The sequence below is a fragment of the Eurytemora carolleeae genome, unplaced genomic scaffold, assembly GCF_000591075.1.
Source record: "Eurytemora carolleeae unplaced genomic scaffold, Eaff_2.0 scaffold154, whole genome shotgun sequence".
In the NCBI taxonomy this organism is placed as follows: Eukaryota; Metazoa; Arthropoda; class Copepoda; order Calanoida; family Temoridae; genus Eurytemora; species Eurytemora carolleeae.
Genome location: NW_019396344.1, coordinates 198,582 through 213,075, shown reverse-complemented (window position 1 = coordinate 213,075; position 14,494 = coordinate 198,582). Strand labels below are relative to the sequence as shown.

General features: G+C 33.1%; 1 protein-coding gene across 2 annotated transcripts in view; it reads right to left on the bottom strand.

Moving 5' to 3' along the window:
* Positions 1 to 601: 601 nt before the first annotated feature.
* LOC111701383 (transmembrane protein 17) overlaps positions 602 to 14,494 on the bottom strand; it is a 17,497-nt gene continuing 3,604 nt past the window's right edge. For both annotated transcript variants that reach the window (XM_023472648.1, XM_023472649.1), the window contains exons 2-10: positions 13,155 to 13,199; positions 12,749 to 12,801; positions 12,489 to 12,542; positions 12,084 to 12,252; positions 8,194 to 8,242; positions 6,880 to 6,964; positions 4,779 to 4,858; positions 2,628 to 2,682; positions 602 to 1,497 (exon numbers count right to left, since the gene is read on the bottom strand). In XM_023472648.1, coding sequence (XP_023328416.1) covers positions 1,459 to 1,497; positions 2,628 to 2,682; positions 4,779 to 4,858; positions 6,880 to 6,964; positions 8,194 to 8,242; positions 12,084 to 12,252; positions 12,489 to 12,542; positions 12,749 to 12,801; positions 13,155 to 13,191 — 621 coding nt within the window. In that variant the 5' untranslated portion in view covers positions 13,192 to 13,199 and the 3' untranslated portion in view covers positions 602 to 1,458. The remainder of the gene's footprint in view (positions 1,498 to 2,627; positions 2,683 to 4,778; positions 4,859 to 6,879; positions 6,965 to 8,193; positions 8,243 to 12,083; positions 12,253 to 12,488; positions 12,543 to 12,748; positions 12,802 to 13,154; positions 13,200 to 14,494) is intronic.

The following is a 14,494-nucleotide window of genomic DNA, read 5'->3' as shown; positions in this document are numbered from 1 at the left end:
TCCGGTTTATTTGAAGTACCGGATCGACTGACTATAGGAAACTAGGGCAAGAATTGTACAGTATACTGCACGGACCAATAGATAGACAACGTGACAGTACACTCAATGACTCATTTCCGTCTGGTGAGGAGGAGGGGGAAGGGGGTTTATTATGTACAATCCCCCCTCTCCTCCACATTTTGATGGGTTTAAGAAATGAGAAGAATATATTAATACTGCAGCAAACTAACTAAAGAGTTTACCAGATTAATGCGCGAACTGTCTAGACTACTGACAAGTTCTGTTTGTCTTCAAGTCCATAACAAGAAACTAATTTTATAGTTGTACAGAAAACAATGTAATATATAAGCCACCAGCCCACTAATAAGTTTTTTTTACAGCGAAACCCCGGAAAAACTAGCCCCAGATAGTTTTGCGTTACAGTGTGACTATTTATATAGTGATGGGCTGGGGCTGCATAAGCTTGTTTTTTAACAAATTTTAAAATTTATTCAAACTTCCTTTGAACGAAATTTTACGAATTTAAATTTTTTCCGTTCATGAAAAACATTTTACAACAAAAAAGCATAGCATAACAAGAAACAAAATCAATCGTTTGATATATATAGATATATATTTATTAAGAAATGGTCATTTCTAACAACAGGAACAGCCTATACAAAGATGATAATCTCCGACTTGGCTGAAAATTTAAAAATAAATATTAATGTTAAAAACATTTTCAATTTTTGGGTGAAACCTCTGGGGTCGACGTTAAAGGGCAGCAACAATTTGAAAAAATTGAAAATTTCAGAAAAATGTATTGTTTTAAAATTTAACTAAAAAACTTTAAATTTAAATTCTTAACGGTCTTCAAATCAACAAAAAACAATTAAGTTGGAGAAAGACAAACATTAATTTTTTTTAAGTATTTGTTTTTGGTGTTCATTAAAGTATTATCTTTCGTGGGTAACTTTGTAAATGTTCGCTCTTTATTGAGCACACTTTTTGATAAGTTCAAGGGAATGTGACTAGGTGTATGCTCGACATCTGATGAGAAATGACGAATATATTGTAATTTTTCTAACTTTTAAAGTTTTGAATTGTCACAATTTTCTTATTTGTTTCTGTAGAAGAAATCCGCCAGTCACTGTTAAAGAGAATCCACAATAGAAAATAATCAATTTCCATAGAGAAACATTCTGGATATTGTATTTATTTTCTATTTTACAAAGCTTTTAAGGCTACTGTTTTTGAAATGCCAAACCGCTAGGTCTACACTTTACAGTTCCAATAAGTATAGCCGGACAGCTGCTAGGGCTGGCTAATGGTTTTATTTCCTGCATATCGTATCAGCGGCCCGCGTACACAGCTTGTACAGTACGGTACAGTGTACAGAACAGGATACAGTCGTAGAACTAAAGAACTAACAGTCTTGACATAATCATGATAAAAGAACGTAGCGTAGTTCTAATAGTTTTAGACAACTTTATTGGTTTCAAGGTCTGGAGAATAGGCCTGATAATTTAAACAATCAATATCTTTTTGTTAAAATGATGATGGCTGAAGCAACACAAATGATATTAGAAACCTTCATTATACTTTATAAAATATTAAAAGCCTTAGCTTATTATCCACCTCCCCCCCCCCACATTGTTAACACTAAACAAGTACTTTAGCTTAATGGTTCAAACACATTAACAAAGAAAAAATTGAAATTTCAAAGAGAGAAACGTTAAAATCTATTTTTTGCTTTTTCAGTTAAAATGCGAGAGATCATAAGTTGCAAAACTACAAATTTTGGTGTAAACATATTTTTCACAAAACCAATTTTAAAAGTGAAGAAAGGGTTTAACACATAATATGATGAAGGGGTGAAAGGTAATGCTCTGGTAAAGATCTTTTAATTTTCAGATTTTCGAAAATTCAGTTTTCCATACATTAATCCACTAAACAATTGCAAGATTTTCCTCTTTTAAGACTCTGATACCTTTTTCCTTTCACTAATGAAGAAAGCCAATAGAATCCACCAAGATAATAAAAATTTCGCTTAATATTTGCAATTTAAAAAAAATCAAGCTTTTTCAGTTTTTATAACACACCATATTTTAAGACTATATGATATAGATTATCAAGCACAATATTGTTAATATTACAAACATATCTCGAGGGAGTCCTATGACCACGGAACTCATTTGGGAATAAACTTAATTAGTAGATATGGGACATGAAGAAATCTGATATATCAAAATTAATCTGAAAAGTTTTTTTTAAGAAAATTAACTAATTCAACGTTTTCCCATGTTTTATGTAAACAAACTATTTGAATTATTTATGTTGATACGATTTTTTTACGGAAAAAACTTTTGCTTTACTTAAAGAAAAATAAAATAATTTAGCCTTTTTCTTGTGAAAACACGAAAATCTACAAATTCTTTATGGTTATCTAAATAATCTTTTTTTTTCAAAATCGATTTTTTCTCTTCAAAATTCGTTTTTATTTAATTCCACGGGCAAAGCCAGGCACTCTAGCTAGTTGGTGTATATTTTTTTAAATATTTTTGCAGACAGAATACCAAAAAAAAACTAAAATCTGTAAAAGTTGAATGAAGAGCCCTAGATTGATAAATGATATTTTGATTGTTTTCCTTGTTGACATATCCTTCGAGATTACTCATCTGAGTTATCTCTTGCAGATGAAATCTAGAAAATTAAAATATTAAAGGGACTGTAAGCGTAATTTCAAGTGTTCCTCCATGCAAAAATCGCAATGCCAGATTCTCGATGATTTCCTTGAAACCTTTATCTGATCAAAAATGTGGAAGATACTATCATTTTATCTCGATTGATAGATACTGACGAATACAGAGAGTGTTGTATCTGGATTGATGTTAGAGAGAGAGTTGTATCGGCATTGATAGATTCTGACAAATACAGAGAGAGTTGTAACTGGATTGATACAGACTAGAGTATTAGTTCTCATGTGAGAGTATAGAGTTCGACAGCGAATTATATCAGCATTGATACATTCTTAAGAATACAGGGTTAGTTGTAACTGGATTGATACAGACTAGAGTATTAGTTCTCGTGTAGAGAGTATAGAGTTCTAAAGCGAGTTATATCTGGATTGATACAGACTAAAGTATTGTTGGAGTAAGGCAATTGGTACATAATTCATTCTTGATCAGACGCAGCTTTTAAGTGTAAATCGGACATCGCCCTCTTTGTATGGATCGGACATCGCCATCTTTGTATGGAGGGTCACATGAAATTACGCTTACAGTCCCTTTAAATGTTTCATAAATTGATAAAATAGAAAAAGAAAATATATATAAAAGACACTTCATTTCTAATTTATCTCTTTTCTTTGAAGACTTATTTTTTAATAAATCATTGAATTATGATTATACAACTCTTCCAAAAGTACTCCTTAAAACTTTGTGTGATCAAGTAGTAATTACATATCCATAATTGTAAAATCTGATAATTTTTAATTCTCTACAAAATTTACTTGCGCGTTAAAATCTGTAAGACACCATTGGAGAAATTATCACTTTTCAAGATATAACAACTACATTATCTTTATTAATGAGATGGACGTCTACATTACCTTTAATCTCATTTCTAATTGAAATTCTATTGATTATTCGTAATATCTATTGTAATGTGTATTAGTACCCCTATTCCAGCTAACACATGCGGCCCTAACTTTATGTATAAAGCGGAGCTTTTATACCTACTGCCTAAGTCCTCAGGAATACTGCCTGAATGCCTTATTTTACCTATACCAGACTAAAGCTATATTTAAACCTACTTCCAGTCATTAGATTTTAACATTTCGAAGATTTTAACACAAGGTAGTAGATTGCAAAATTTTTGCAAAAACATTTTGCATACATTTTAGCACAGACGCCTTTAAAGGGAATTTGCACATTTTCAGTTTTCCTTCAATACACATTCAGTTTTAAAATATTTTGCATATTTGAATTCGCTAGGCCAAGGGCTTCTCAAAAATGCATAATTTATTACAGTGCGCACACTTCATATTGTTTGCTAAATACAGGGGAGTCTAGGGCTGGGCATGTTCCGACTTTTTTGAAATCGTTCTGTTCCGTTCTAGAACGAGGGCCTTCAGCTAATTCGTTCCGTTCTTGTTCCTTTTTTATTGTTCCGTTCTCGTTCCGTTCCGCCCAGTTCCGTTTTGTTCTGAGATAAAGAACGGTCTTCCTGTTCCGTTCCGTTCTTGGCGTTCTTATTTAAAGAACGGTTCCATCCCTCTCGTTCCGTTGTTAGTCAAAGAACGTTTCCATCCCTCGTTCTGTTCTTAGTAACGAACAATTCCATCCAAGACAAAAGTTTTATAGAAAAGAGTTGGTTAAAATAAAAAGTTCCTCGCCGTAAATATACTTTAAATTATAAATTTTAAATTTAGGGTTAAAAGAATAAGCTTAGATAATTTATAATTTTGTGAGAGCGGGGGGAGGGGCGGGAGTTCTAAAATACTTAGAACGCGTTAACGATTTCGACCGTTCTTTTCAAGCAATTTCCGTTCCGTTCCGTTCTTTTACTAATCTTTCCAATATTTTTAAGAATGCGTTCTAAGCGTTCGTTTTTTCGAAACAATGGGATCGTTCCGTTCGTTCTCGGGAAAGAACGATCGTTCCACCAGGAACGCGCCCAGCCCTACAGGGGACATGTTTCGATACTCCGATGTTCCGTTCTTTCTCGGTAAAGAACGATCGTTCCACCAGGAACGCGCCCAGCCCTACAGGGGACATGTTTCGATACTCGCTGTATACCTGTAAGCTTGATGCCTCGTCATGGTTCTAAGTGAGAAAAATCCAATAAACAGCTCTGCCACGATGAATATAAACATTATCTAAATTAAACAAATCTATTTATAGATTAGATAGATTTGATGTTCTAAATCTTTTTAAAAAAATTTCAAGAAGGTTAAAAGCGTTTTTCAATTCAAGTGACCCTTTTCAGAGATGGCAATGCCCAATTCACAATGATACCCTTAAGGCATTTATCTTATTAATGATATAGAAAATATTTTCATTTTTCTAGGTTTTTAGATTTTCCTTTGTGTTTTCCTGCAGTAGAAATGCGCAAATCACTTTTGTAGAGAAACCTCAATTGAAAATATTTAGTTTTAAATGAAATATTGTAGAGGATATGAAATCCCCGAAAGAGGATTAGGAAATCCGCAAATCAGTTGTGTCGGACCCTAGAACCGGAGAAGACCTTCTCAACTTCCTCTCCTTTTATACACTCTTTATTTAATATGTATTTATATCTAGAAGCAATAAATGTACTTCTAAAGTGGTGACCCCAGACAACAAAAGAACCATGGCCGAAAACACAGCCTCCTGGTCAGAAACAGCTCAAGAATTGGACGAGGATGACAATCTCAAGCTTAAACTTCTTATCCACGAGTTCACTATTCCTTCGTCCTACAATCAGCTACTCCTGGAGCTAATAAGCTAAACCTCAGCTGCTCCTGGAGCTAATAAGCTAAATCTCAGCTACAAAACTTCTAAAATACTTCTAAAATATAAACATCCAGTGTATTATTTAAAATTAATCAGACAAAGCTTTTTTAACGGTACCATTGTAAATCGGCCATTTGCACGGAGGGTCATTACGCTTACATTCCCTGTAAAGACAATTATTTTTAATTAGACCTAAATATCAATATTACCATCCATCTCATGGTTTATATATTACCCATCCATCTCATGGTTTATATATTACCCATCTATCTCATGGTTTATATATATCTCATGGTTTATATATTACCCATCTATCTCAAGGTTTATATATTTATAGTTTTAGCATCAATAAAATATGGTTTCTCTCCATTTACCAATTCCCTGAGGTAAATTCAAACTTTAAACCCCATAATCTTGAAATAAATTCAGTTAGATACAGGGTTACCCACAAATCATGAGACAGTACAGACTAAAGTACGAAATTTTTAATATCTTATTTAGTATATTTATGATTCCTTGAAACTAAAACTTATTTATTTGGCAAATTATTAAATAAGCCATTTAAGGACTACAACCAAAAGTCAATATTTTAAGCTTGAGATTATCATATTTAAAGAGTTTCATTGTCTATACGGTCTCATCCTTTGTGGGTAACCCCATATATATCCTGGATAGAATTTTATACTTGTTATTCCTGCAGTGCAATCCAGAGGTATAATTGTTCTATATTTACTGTCCCTGCAGAAGTCTCTATGAGAACCAGGATAAGTTCTATACTTACTACTTCTGCACCAATATCCATTGGGACCAGGATACGTTTTATGCTTACTATTTCTTCACCAGTCTCTATGAGAACCAGGATAAGTTCTTTGCTTACTATTCCTGCACCAGTCTCTATTGAGACCAGGATAAGATCTATATTTACTGTTCCTGCACCAGTCTCTATTGGAACCAGGATAAGATCTATATTTACTATTCCTGCAGCAGTCTCTATTGGAACCAGGATAAGATCTATATTTACTATTCCTGCAGCAGTCTCTATGGGAACCAGGATAAGATATATACTTACTACTCCTGCAGCAGTCTCTATTGGAACCAGGATAAGATCGATACTTACTATTCCTGCAGCAGTCTCTATGGAAACCAGGATAAGATCTATACTTACTACTCCTGCAGCAGTCTCTATGGGAACCAGGATAAGATCTATACTTACTACTCCTGCAGCAGTCTCTATGAGAACCAGGATAAGATCTATACTTACTATATCTGCAGCAGTCTCTATTGGAACTAGGATAAGATCTATACTTACTATTCCTGCAGCAGTCTCTATGGGAACCAGGATAAGATCTATACTTACTACTCCTGCAGCAGTCTCTATGAGAACCAGGATAAGATCTATACTTACTATATCTGCAGCAGTCTCTATTGGAACTAGGATAAGATCCGTATTAAAGAGAAGAAATGCAGCCAAGGGAAGCTGAAGAAGTACACTAGATTTGTTTATATTATTATTACACTAAATTAAGTAAAGTTGACCATTTTATTAATTTCATTGCGATCTTATTCATGTGTGACATACTTTAAGAACAGAAATAATATTAATTTGATCAGCTGAACACTTTGTCAGAATTTGCTTTAATAAAACAATGATTCAAGGCTAACTAATTTTTCCCCTCTTTGGCGGGTACTCAGACCCTGGGTCAGATTTATTGCCATTGGTTGGCAATCGCAAATCCAACCAATCAGAATAGCGCATTCCCGGACTTAACTAAAATACGACTTGGTCAACTAATGCTTTAGAGAAAAGCTGAAAGGGGTTCCCAGATTAAAGTATTCTAGTATTCTACAGTTGTCGCGTCGTCTAATATATCCATACAATAAAGACGACTTTCTATTTCAATTTAGATTGCTACCAATCTTTCAAACAGAAGAGACATATAAACATGATAAAAATGAGCAGCTGATAATTAACATGCTTCTATTTTTTAGGTTTAGTTTTTAACTTGTAATTTGAAAAATGCAAGTTGTAAATACAAAGTCGACTGCATTGCATTACCATAATTGCAGACATTCTAGTATTCTAGTATTCTAGTATTCCAGTATTCTAGTATTTTAGTATTATAATATTCTAGTATTCTGGTATTCTAGTATTCTAGTATCATAATATTCTAGTATTCTAGCATTCTAGTATTCTAGTAGTCTAGTATTCAAGTATTCTAGTATTCTAGTATTCTAGTATTCTGAGAATTCTAAGAATGCCAGAAGTTTTGTAGAACAGTTTCGTATAATGTGTTTGAGCTAAATAAACCAAAAATGCGAATAAATTAAATGTCACCAAAGGCTGAGAATTCAAAATTGAAAAAGATAGATAGATGGAAATATTGATACAGAATGCAATTTTCAGAAAAGGTTTTACAGTGCAAGAAAGTGTGAAAGTTTTCCGATGGTATTCTAATTCTTCTTACAAAATGTGTTAAAGGGAGTGTTTGCGAAAAATGAAAGGGGGTAGAGGCTTACGGCGAAAATTAAGCGCTTCTGATCGCTACTAATCTTACTTCTATCTGTTGCGTCTATTTAAGGAGAAAATTGTTAAAACAAATGCTGAAGATCGTAGAGTCCTTTCAACTTCAAAAAATGGACTCCTATTTTACTGTTGGAGTAGATAGTTAAATCAGAAATGAGAGATAACTATTAATATAGTAATGATAATTAAATAAACCTAAGTAACCAGAATCCTGCCAGCTCAGGAACTCGTTCTTTCAGATTTCCTAAAATAAAAAAATAAAAAATTGCTGGAACTTGGAATTTTTGTAATTTTCCCAATATGTTCTTGAACGGTTGGTTAGAAGAAAACCCGATTTTCGAAATAAATTTAGTCTTTGTCACAACCTCAAATTTTCTAATTCCTGTATCTTTTTAACATAATGGTGTTATCCTTTAATATTTCAAACATTAGTATTAATGTACTTTTGTAATTCATGTACATTAGTATTTATTTACTTTAGTGTTCATGTACTTTAGTATTATGTAATATAGTATTCTTGTACTTTAGTATTCATGTACTTTAGTATTATGCACCATATATGTACAATAGTTTTCATGTACTTTAGTATTGATGTACTTTAGTATTCATGTACTATATTATTCATGCACTTTATTATTCTTGTACTTAAGTATTATGTATTATAGCATTCATGTGATTTAGTATTCATGTACTTTACTATATGTACTACAATATTTACGTACTTTAGTCTTGATGTACTTTAGTATTCATGTACTATATCATTCATGTACTTAAGTATTTATGTACTTTCGTATTATGTACTATAGTATTCGTTTACTTTAGTATTCATGTACTTTGGTATTCATGTACTTTAGCATTCATGTACTTTAGTATTCAAGTATTATAGTATTCATGTACTTTAGTATTCATGTACTTTAGTATTCATGTACTTTGGTATTCATGTACTTTATTATTCATGTACTATAGTATTCATGTACATTGGTATTCATATACTTTAGTATTCATGTACTTTAGTATTCATGTACTTCAGTATTTATTTACTTTAAGTTTGTTAAACATTATTTGACATATAATTCTAATAAATAAAATTCCTTAGTTTAGTTTATATTCAATTTGCATTCAGTTGAATTTTAAATTAAACTTGAAATATTTGGTTTCTCTACGTTGAGTTAAAATGTTTAGTGAGTCTGCTCGGATGTAATTATATAGAATACTGGGTTGAAACTCAGCGCTGCCAAGGTTACTAAAAGTTACTCCCGCCGTTTACCCGCACTGGAACGATTTTACAGGGAAACTAAATTTTCGCTCTTAAAGTCGACTCACTTAACTTAGAATCTTAAAACCAAGCTAAGAACATTCCCGTGGGCCTCCAGTGTTCACAAATCAAAATTGGAGGCAAATATGTCCAGGGGTTCCTGAGTTATGATCGACAAAAACAGAGAGACACACAGAGATCACATCTTTATAAATGTAGAAGATAAGCAACTGTAATTGTATGTTTTTTTTGTATCCAATAAACGTCACAACCGCTGAACCGATAAGGCCCAATTTTTTTTTATGGCAACTCACATGACCCCATAGAAAGTGCACGTGGCTCGTAAAAAATGTGGACCATTATTATTTTTGAATAGAAATATCCGCCAAAATTTGAGAATGATTAAAAATAGCAACTTTCAGAGCAACATTTAAAAGCTAAATTTGTTGATAAGAAAAGAGCACGCATATATATATATATATATATATATATATATATTAATTCACTATATTTTTACTCCAACTCCAGAGTTAATTATCCAACTTAAAAAAAAATATGCACTAAAAGTGTTTTACGTAGATTGTTTCTAACTTTGCCTTAAAACTTTGAACCGGGCTTTTACTTTAATGCGTCCTAGGCAATGTTTATTGCATATGCTGCCTTATTTTCTAAACAAACCTAAAGGCTAAAGCCCTTTAATTGGGTCACTACTGAATATTCTTTACATTCACATAGCTAAGATCCGTACTGTATATTCTATATTCTACTGCCATTCACATAGCTGAAATAAGTGTTATGCAAAGAAGTTGAGTTTTTGCCCAAACTAAGATTATTCTATCCCTTAATATTTTTATCTTAGCGGTTTAAACCTTTGATACGTCAAACTTTTGTTTTAACAGAATTCATAGTTTCAAATATCAAAGGTCTACGACAGTAGGTTGCAAAGATAAAGGGATTAGAAAATCAGAGTTTGTGGCAAAGTCTCAATTCATTTAAATCCTTTCAAGTTGCATGAATGTTATTTTTTCCACCATGTTCACGTCTGATTTTTAATGTATATTTTTTCTGTTACTCGGAAAACTACAGTTTTTCCAAGAAATAGAAAATCTAGTTTATCTTCAGCGGAATTCTAAACTATATTTCACAGATCNCACCTCCCCTACCGCCATGTCATTTTGTTGTGCTTTATACGTGTTTGATTTCAGCGTGGAGGGGTAAAATAAATCAATAGACAATACTTATGGATTATAGCTATTTATTAGTGAATAGGGTTGTGTTTTAACTTCTGAATTTTGAACACAGTTGTTTATTACACAAAAAGTGCATTTTTTTTTTTGAGGTTAGGCCTGAGGAGTAAATGGATTTTCGACGGAGCTTTTTTTAAGCAAAAGTTTAATGAGTACCACTGTAAAGTTAAAACAATATCTTATATTCTTTTAGAATTCTATAACTAAGAATAAAGCGTAAAAGTGAGGCTGTATTTTAATTCTATTTTAGAAGGATCCGAGATCAAACTTTTTACCGCTTAAACCGCAGCTCTCAGACAGGCTCAAGTATTAACTAAAGAATCTGCAACCTTAATCCCAGAATTTCAGAAATGCGGGGGGGGGGGCTTTCTAGTTATTACCTGCCGCGGTAACTTTAGAAACTATCAAATTAAAACTTCTAACTTTAAATGAAAATTTATTATTATTTGCAATAATAAAGAAATAACTGTAAGAAATATTCAAGATGAAGACGACCTGTAACACATATATATACACGATAAAGACGACCTAACCTCACCAAGATATCCAAGAGAAAGACGACCAATATTCACCAAGGTATCCAAGATAAAGACGAACTATACTCACCAACGTATCCACGATTAAGACGACCTATACTCACCATGATATCCAACACAAAGGCGACCTACAATTGTCAAGGCATCCAAGATAAAGACGACCTATGCTTACCAAGATATCCAAGATAAAGACAAACTATACACACCAAGGTATCCAAGATAAAAACGACCTATTATCACCAAGGTTGAAGATAAAGACGAAATATACTCACCAAGGTATCCCAGATAAAGATGACCTATATTCACCAAAGTATCCAAGATAAAGACGACTTATACTCATCAAGATATCCCAGATAAAGACGACCTATACATATCAAAGTATCCAAGATAAAAACGACCTATTATCACCAAGGTTCAAGATAAAGACGAAATATACTCACCAGGGTTCAAGATAATGACGACCTATACTCACCAAGGTTCAAGATAAAGACGACCTATACTCAACAAGGTATCCAAGATAAAGACGACCTATACTCACCAAGGTATCCAGATAAAGATGACCTATACTCACCAAGGTATCCAAGATAAAGATATGACCTATATTCACCAAAGAATCCAAGATAAAATTACCTTTAATCACCAAGGTATCCAAGATAAAGACGACTTATACTCACCAAGTATCCCCGATAAAGACGACATATACTTACCAAGGTATCCAAGATAAAGACGACCTATTCTCACCAAGGTATCCAAGATAAAGACGACCTATACTCACCAAGGTATCCCAGATAAAGATAACCTATATTCACCAAAGTATCCAAGATAAAGACGACTTATACTCACCAAGATATCCCAGATAAAGACGACCTATACATACCAAAGTATCAAAGATAAAGACGACCTATATTAACCAAGATATCCAAGATAAAGATGACCTATACTCATCAAGGTATCCAAGATAAAGACGACCTGTACTCACCAAGGTATCCAAGATAAAGACGACCTATACTCACCAAGGTATTAAAGATAAAGACAACCTAAACTCACCAAGGTATCCAAGATAAAGACGAACTATCTCTATAGTTGAGAATGCTACGAGGACGGTTGTGAGAACGAACTTGTAAAGATAGTTGAGGAGTGCGAACTTGAACCAGGTCACCATTAGCAGAATACTCAACCATACAGGGAAATATATCACGTTCAAGAACATCAAAACCTAAACATTAAAGGGGCTGTAAGTGATCTTCCATGCAAAGTAGGCAATTTTGGATTCCCAACGTAAAACCTTAATCTGTTCAAAAATGTGGAAGAACTGTGTGTTTCTCTGTTGCTTCTTATAAACAAGGATTGCGCAAGTCCCTTTATTGCGCAGACAAATTTCGGGTCGAACGAGGCGTCAAAATTTGTATTTTCTCAAAACCAAATTGATCCAAAAACTTATTTTTTATCAACCTGTAGAGGAAGACTGGAGACCATTTCATTCCCCAAACCTCTTCTCAATGTAGTCTAGAAAATGAAAAAGTTTTATTTTCTGAAAATAATTAAATGATTAAATTAATTTTTACTATTCAGATAAAACTAGCCGGAACTTTAATACTGTCTCTATTTTTTCAATTGCTGACTGACAAAATTACTCTTCGTTATCTAAATAATCTATAACATTTTTAAAAAATTGAAAATTTGAAAATAATAATAGTTAAGAAAATGCCCACCTTTCCCGCCACAGATGTACTGATGCCAGGAAACATTGATTCAGAGACACTCACTTTATTATTCAATATATTTAGAGGAGACACTCACTTTATTATTGAATATATTTAGAGACGCCCACTTTATTATCCAATATATTTAGAGATACTCTCTATATTATTCAAAACATGTAGAGATACTCACTATATTATTCAAAATATGTAGAGACACTTACTTCATTATTCAATATATTTAGAGACACTCACTTTATTATTCAATATAAATAGAGACACTCACTTTATTATTCAATATATGCATAGACATTGAAACTTATTCAAGGATGATACTAGGGATGAAACAACTTGGTTTTGGGACTTAAAAATTAGATGATTGCAATGAATGAATGAATATATTTGAATGAATAAGTGCCTAGAGTACTTTTAGCCCTGTAGGACACCTCCTCCATACTTTATCCTGAATACAAGTATTTATATAATATATGAATATTATAAAGATATATTGGAAATCTTGAAAAGATCAAATAATAAAAATACCGATAATCAATATTCTCGAGTTAAAGGGAAGAATATGCTTTTTTACAGAAAATACAGGGAAAAATAATAATAATGAGATTATAGCATCCAATATCAAACATGTAGGTTAGAAAGTTTGAAAAAAAGTTCATAGATAAATAAGAATATCCCGCTCGATCGCTGGCTATCAAAAATATTGTCCCATTGCATTGTCTTTGCCACAAACTCTTATTGTCTAATTACTACATCTGTGTAACCTGATGGTGTAAATTATAAATATAACAAACTTAGATTATTGGATCCTTAACAGAATTCAGAGTTTGAAATATCAAAGGTCTACGATATTGGGCTGCAAAGATACAGGGATTAGATAATCATAGTTTGTGGCGAAGACTAAATTCCTTTCAGACAATTTTGATAAAGTTAAAAATCAAAACAATAACAAAACTCTGAATATCTCAATCAATTTGATGGTTTTATTAATTAATAATTAATATTTTGGAATCAAAGTTAATTGTGTTTTATTGCATTTTGTGCATATTCGTGACAACAAACATTTTGTGCAAAATTATGAAAAAAGGGATATTTTTCAAAAATTTCTATCCCTACTATTCTGTTTGTATTTCGAAGAAATTTTTTTTTTTAAAGAGTGATCACTATATTCCTATGTTTATTGGAACACCTTGTGAAAACTGTAAAATGCCCTATTCTTTGTTCAATTCAGAGTGCAGAGTGCACTGTGCATGTTGGTACTTTTTAATAAAACTATATTTTCGTATAAAAGTTGTGTTTACAACTATTTGGAAAGCATTGTAAGGTAGCACTGAGCTACCTGAGAGGGGGGGGGGGTAGGGGGAAGAGTGGGATAGGAGGTAATTCACAATTTTGTAAAATCGATTTGTTTTTAACCTGCTTTCCACATACGTTTTTTCCTTATTATGATTATCTTGATCTTGATTAAGTCCCTTTTTCACATAGAGGTGGGAGGAGAGAGGGGTAGGGGTTGGAGGTAGGGTTGAAGGTAGGGTAGGAGGAGAGAGGGGTAGGGGTTGAAGGTAGGGTTGAAGGTAGGGTAGGAGGAGAGAGGGGTAGGGGTTGGAGGTAGGGTTGAAGGTAGGGTAGGAGGAGAGAGGGGTAGGGGTTGAAGGTAGGGTTGAAGGTAGGGTAGGAGGAGAGAGGGGTAGGGGTTGGAGGTAGGGTTGAAGGTAGGGTAGGAGGAGAGAGGGGTAGGGGTTG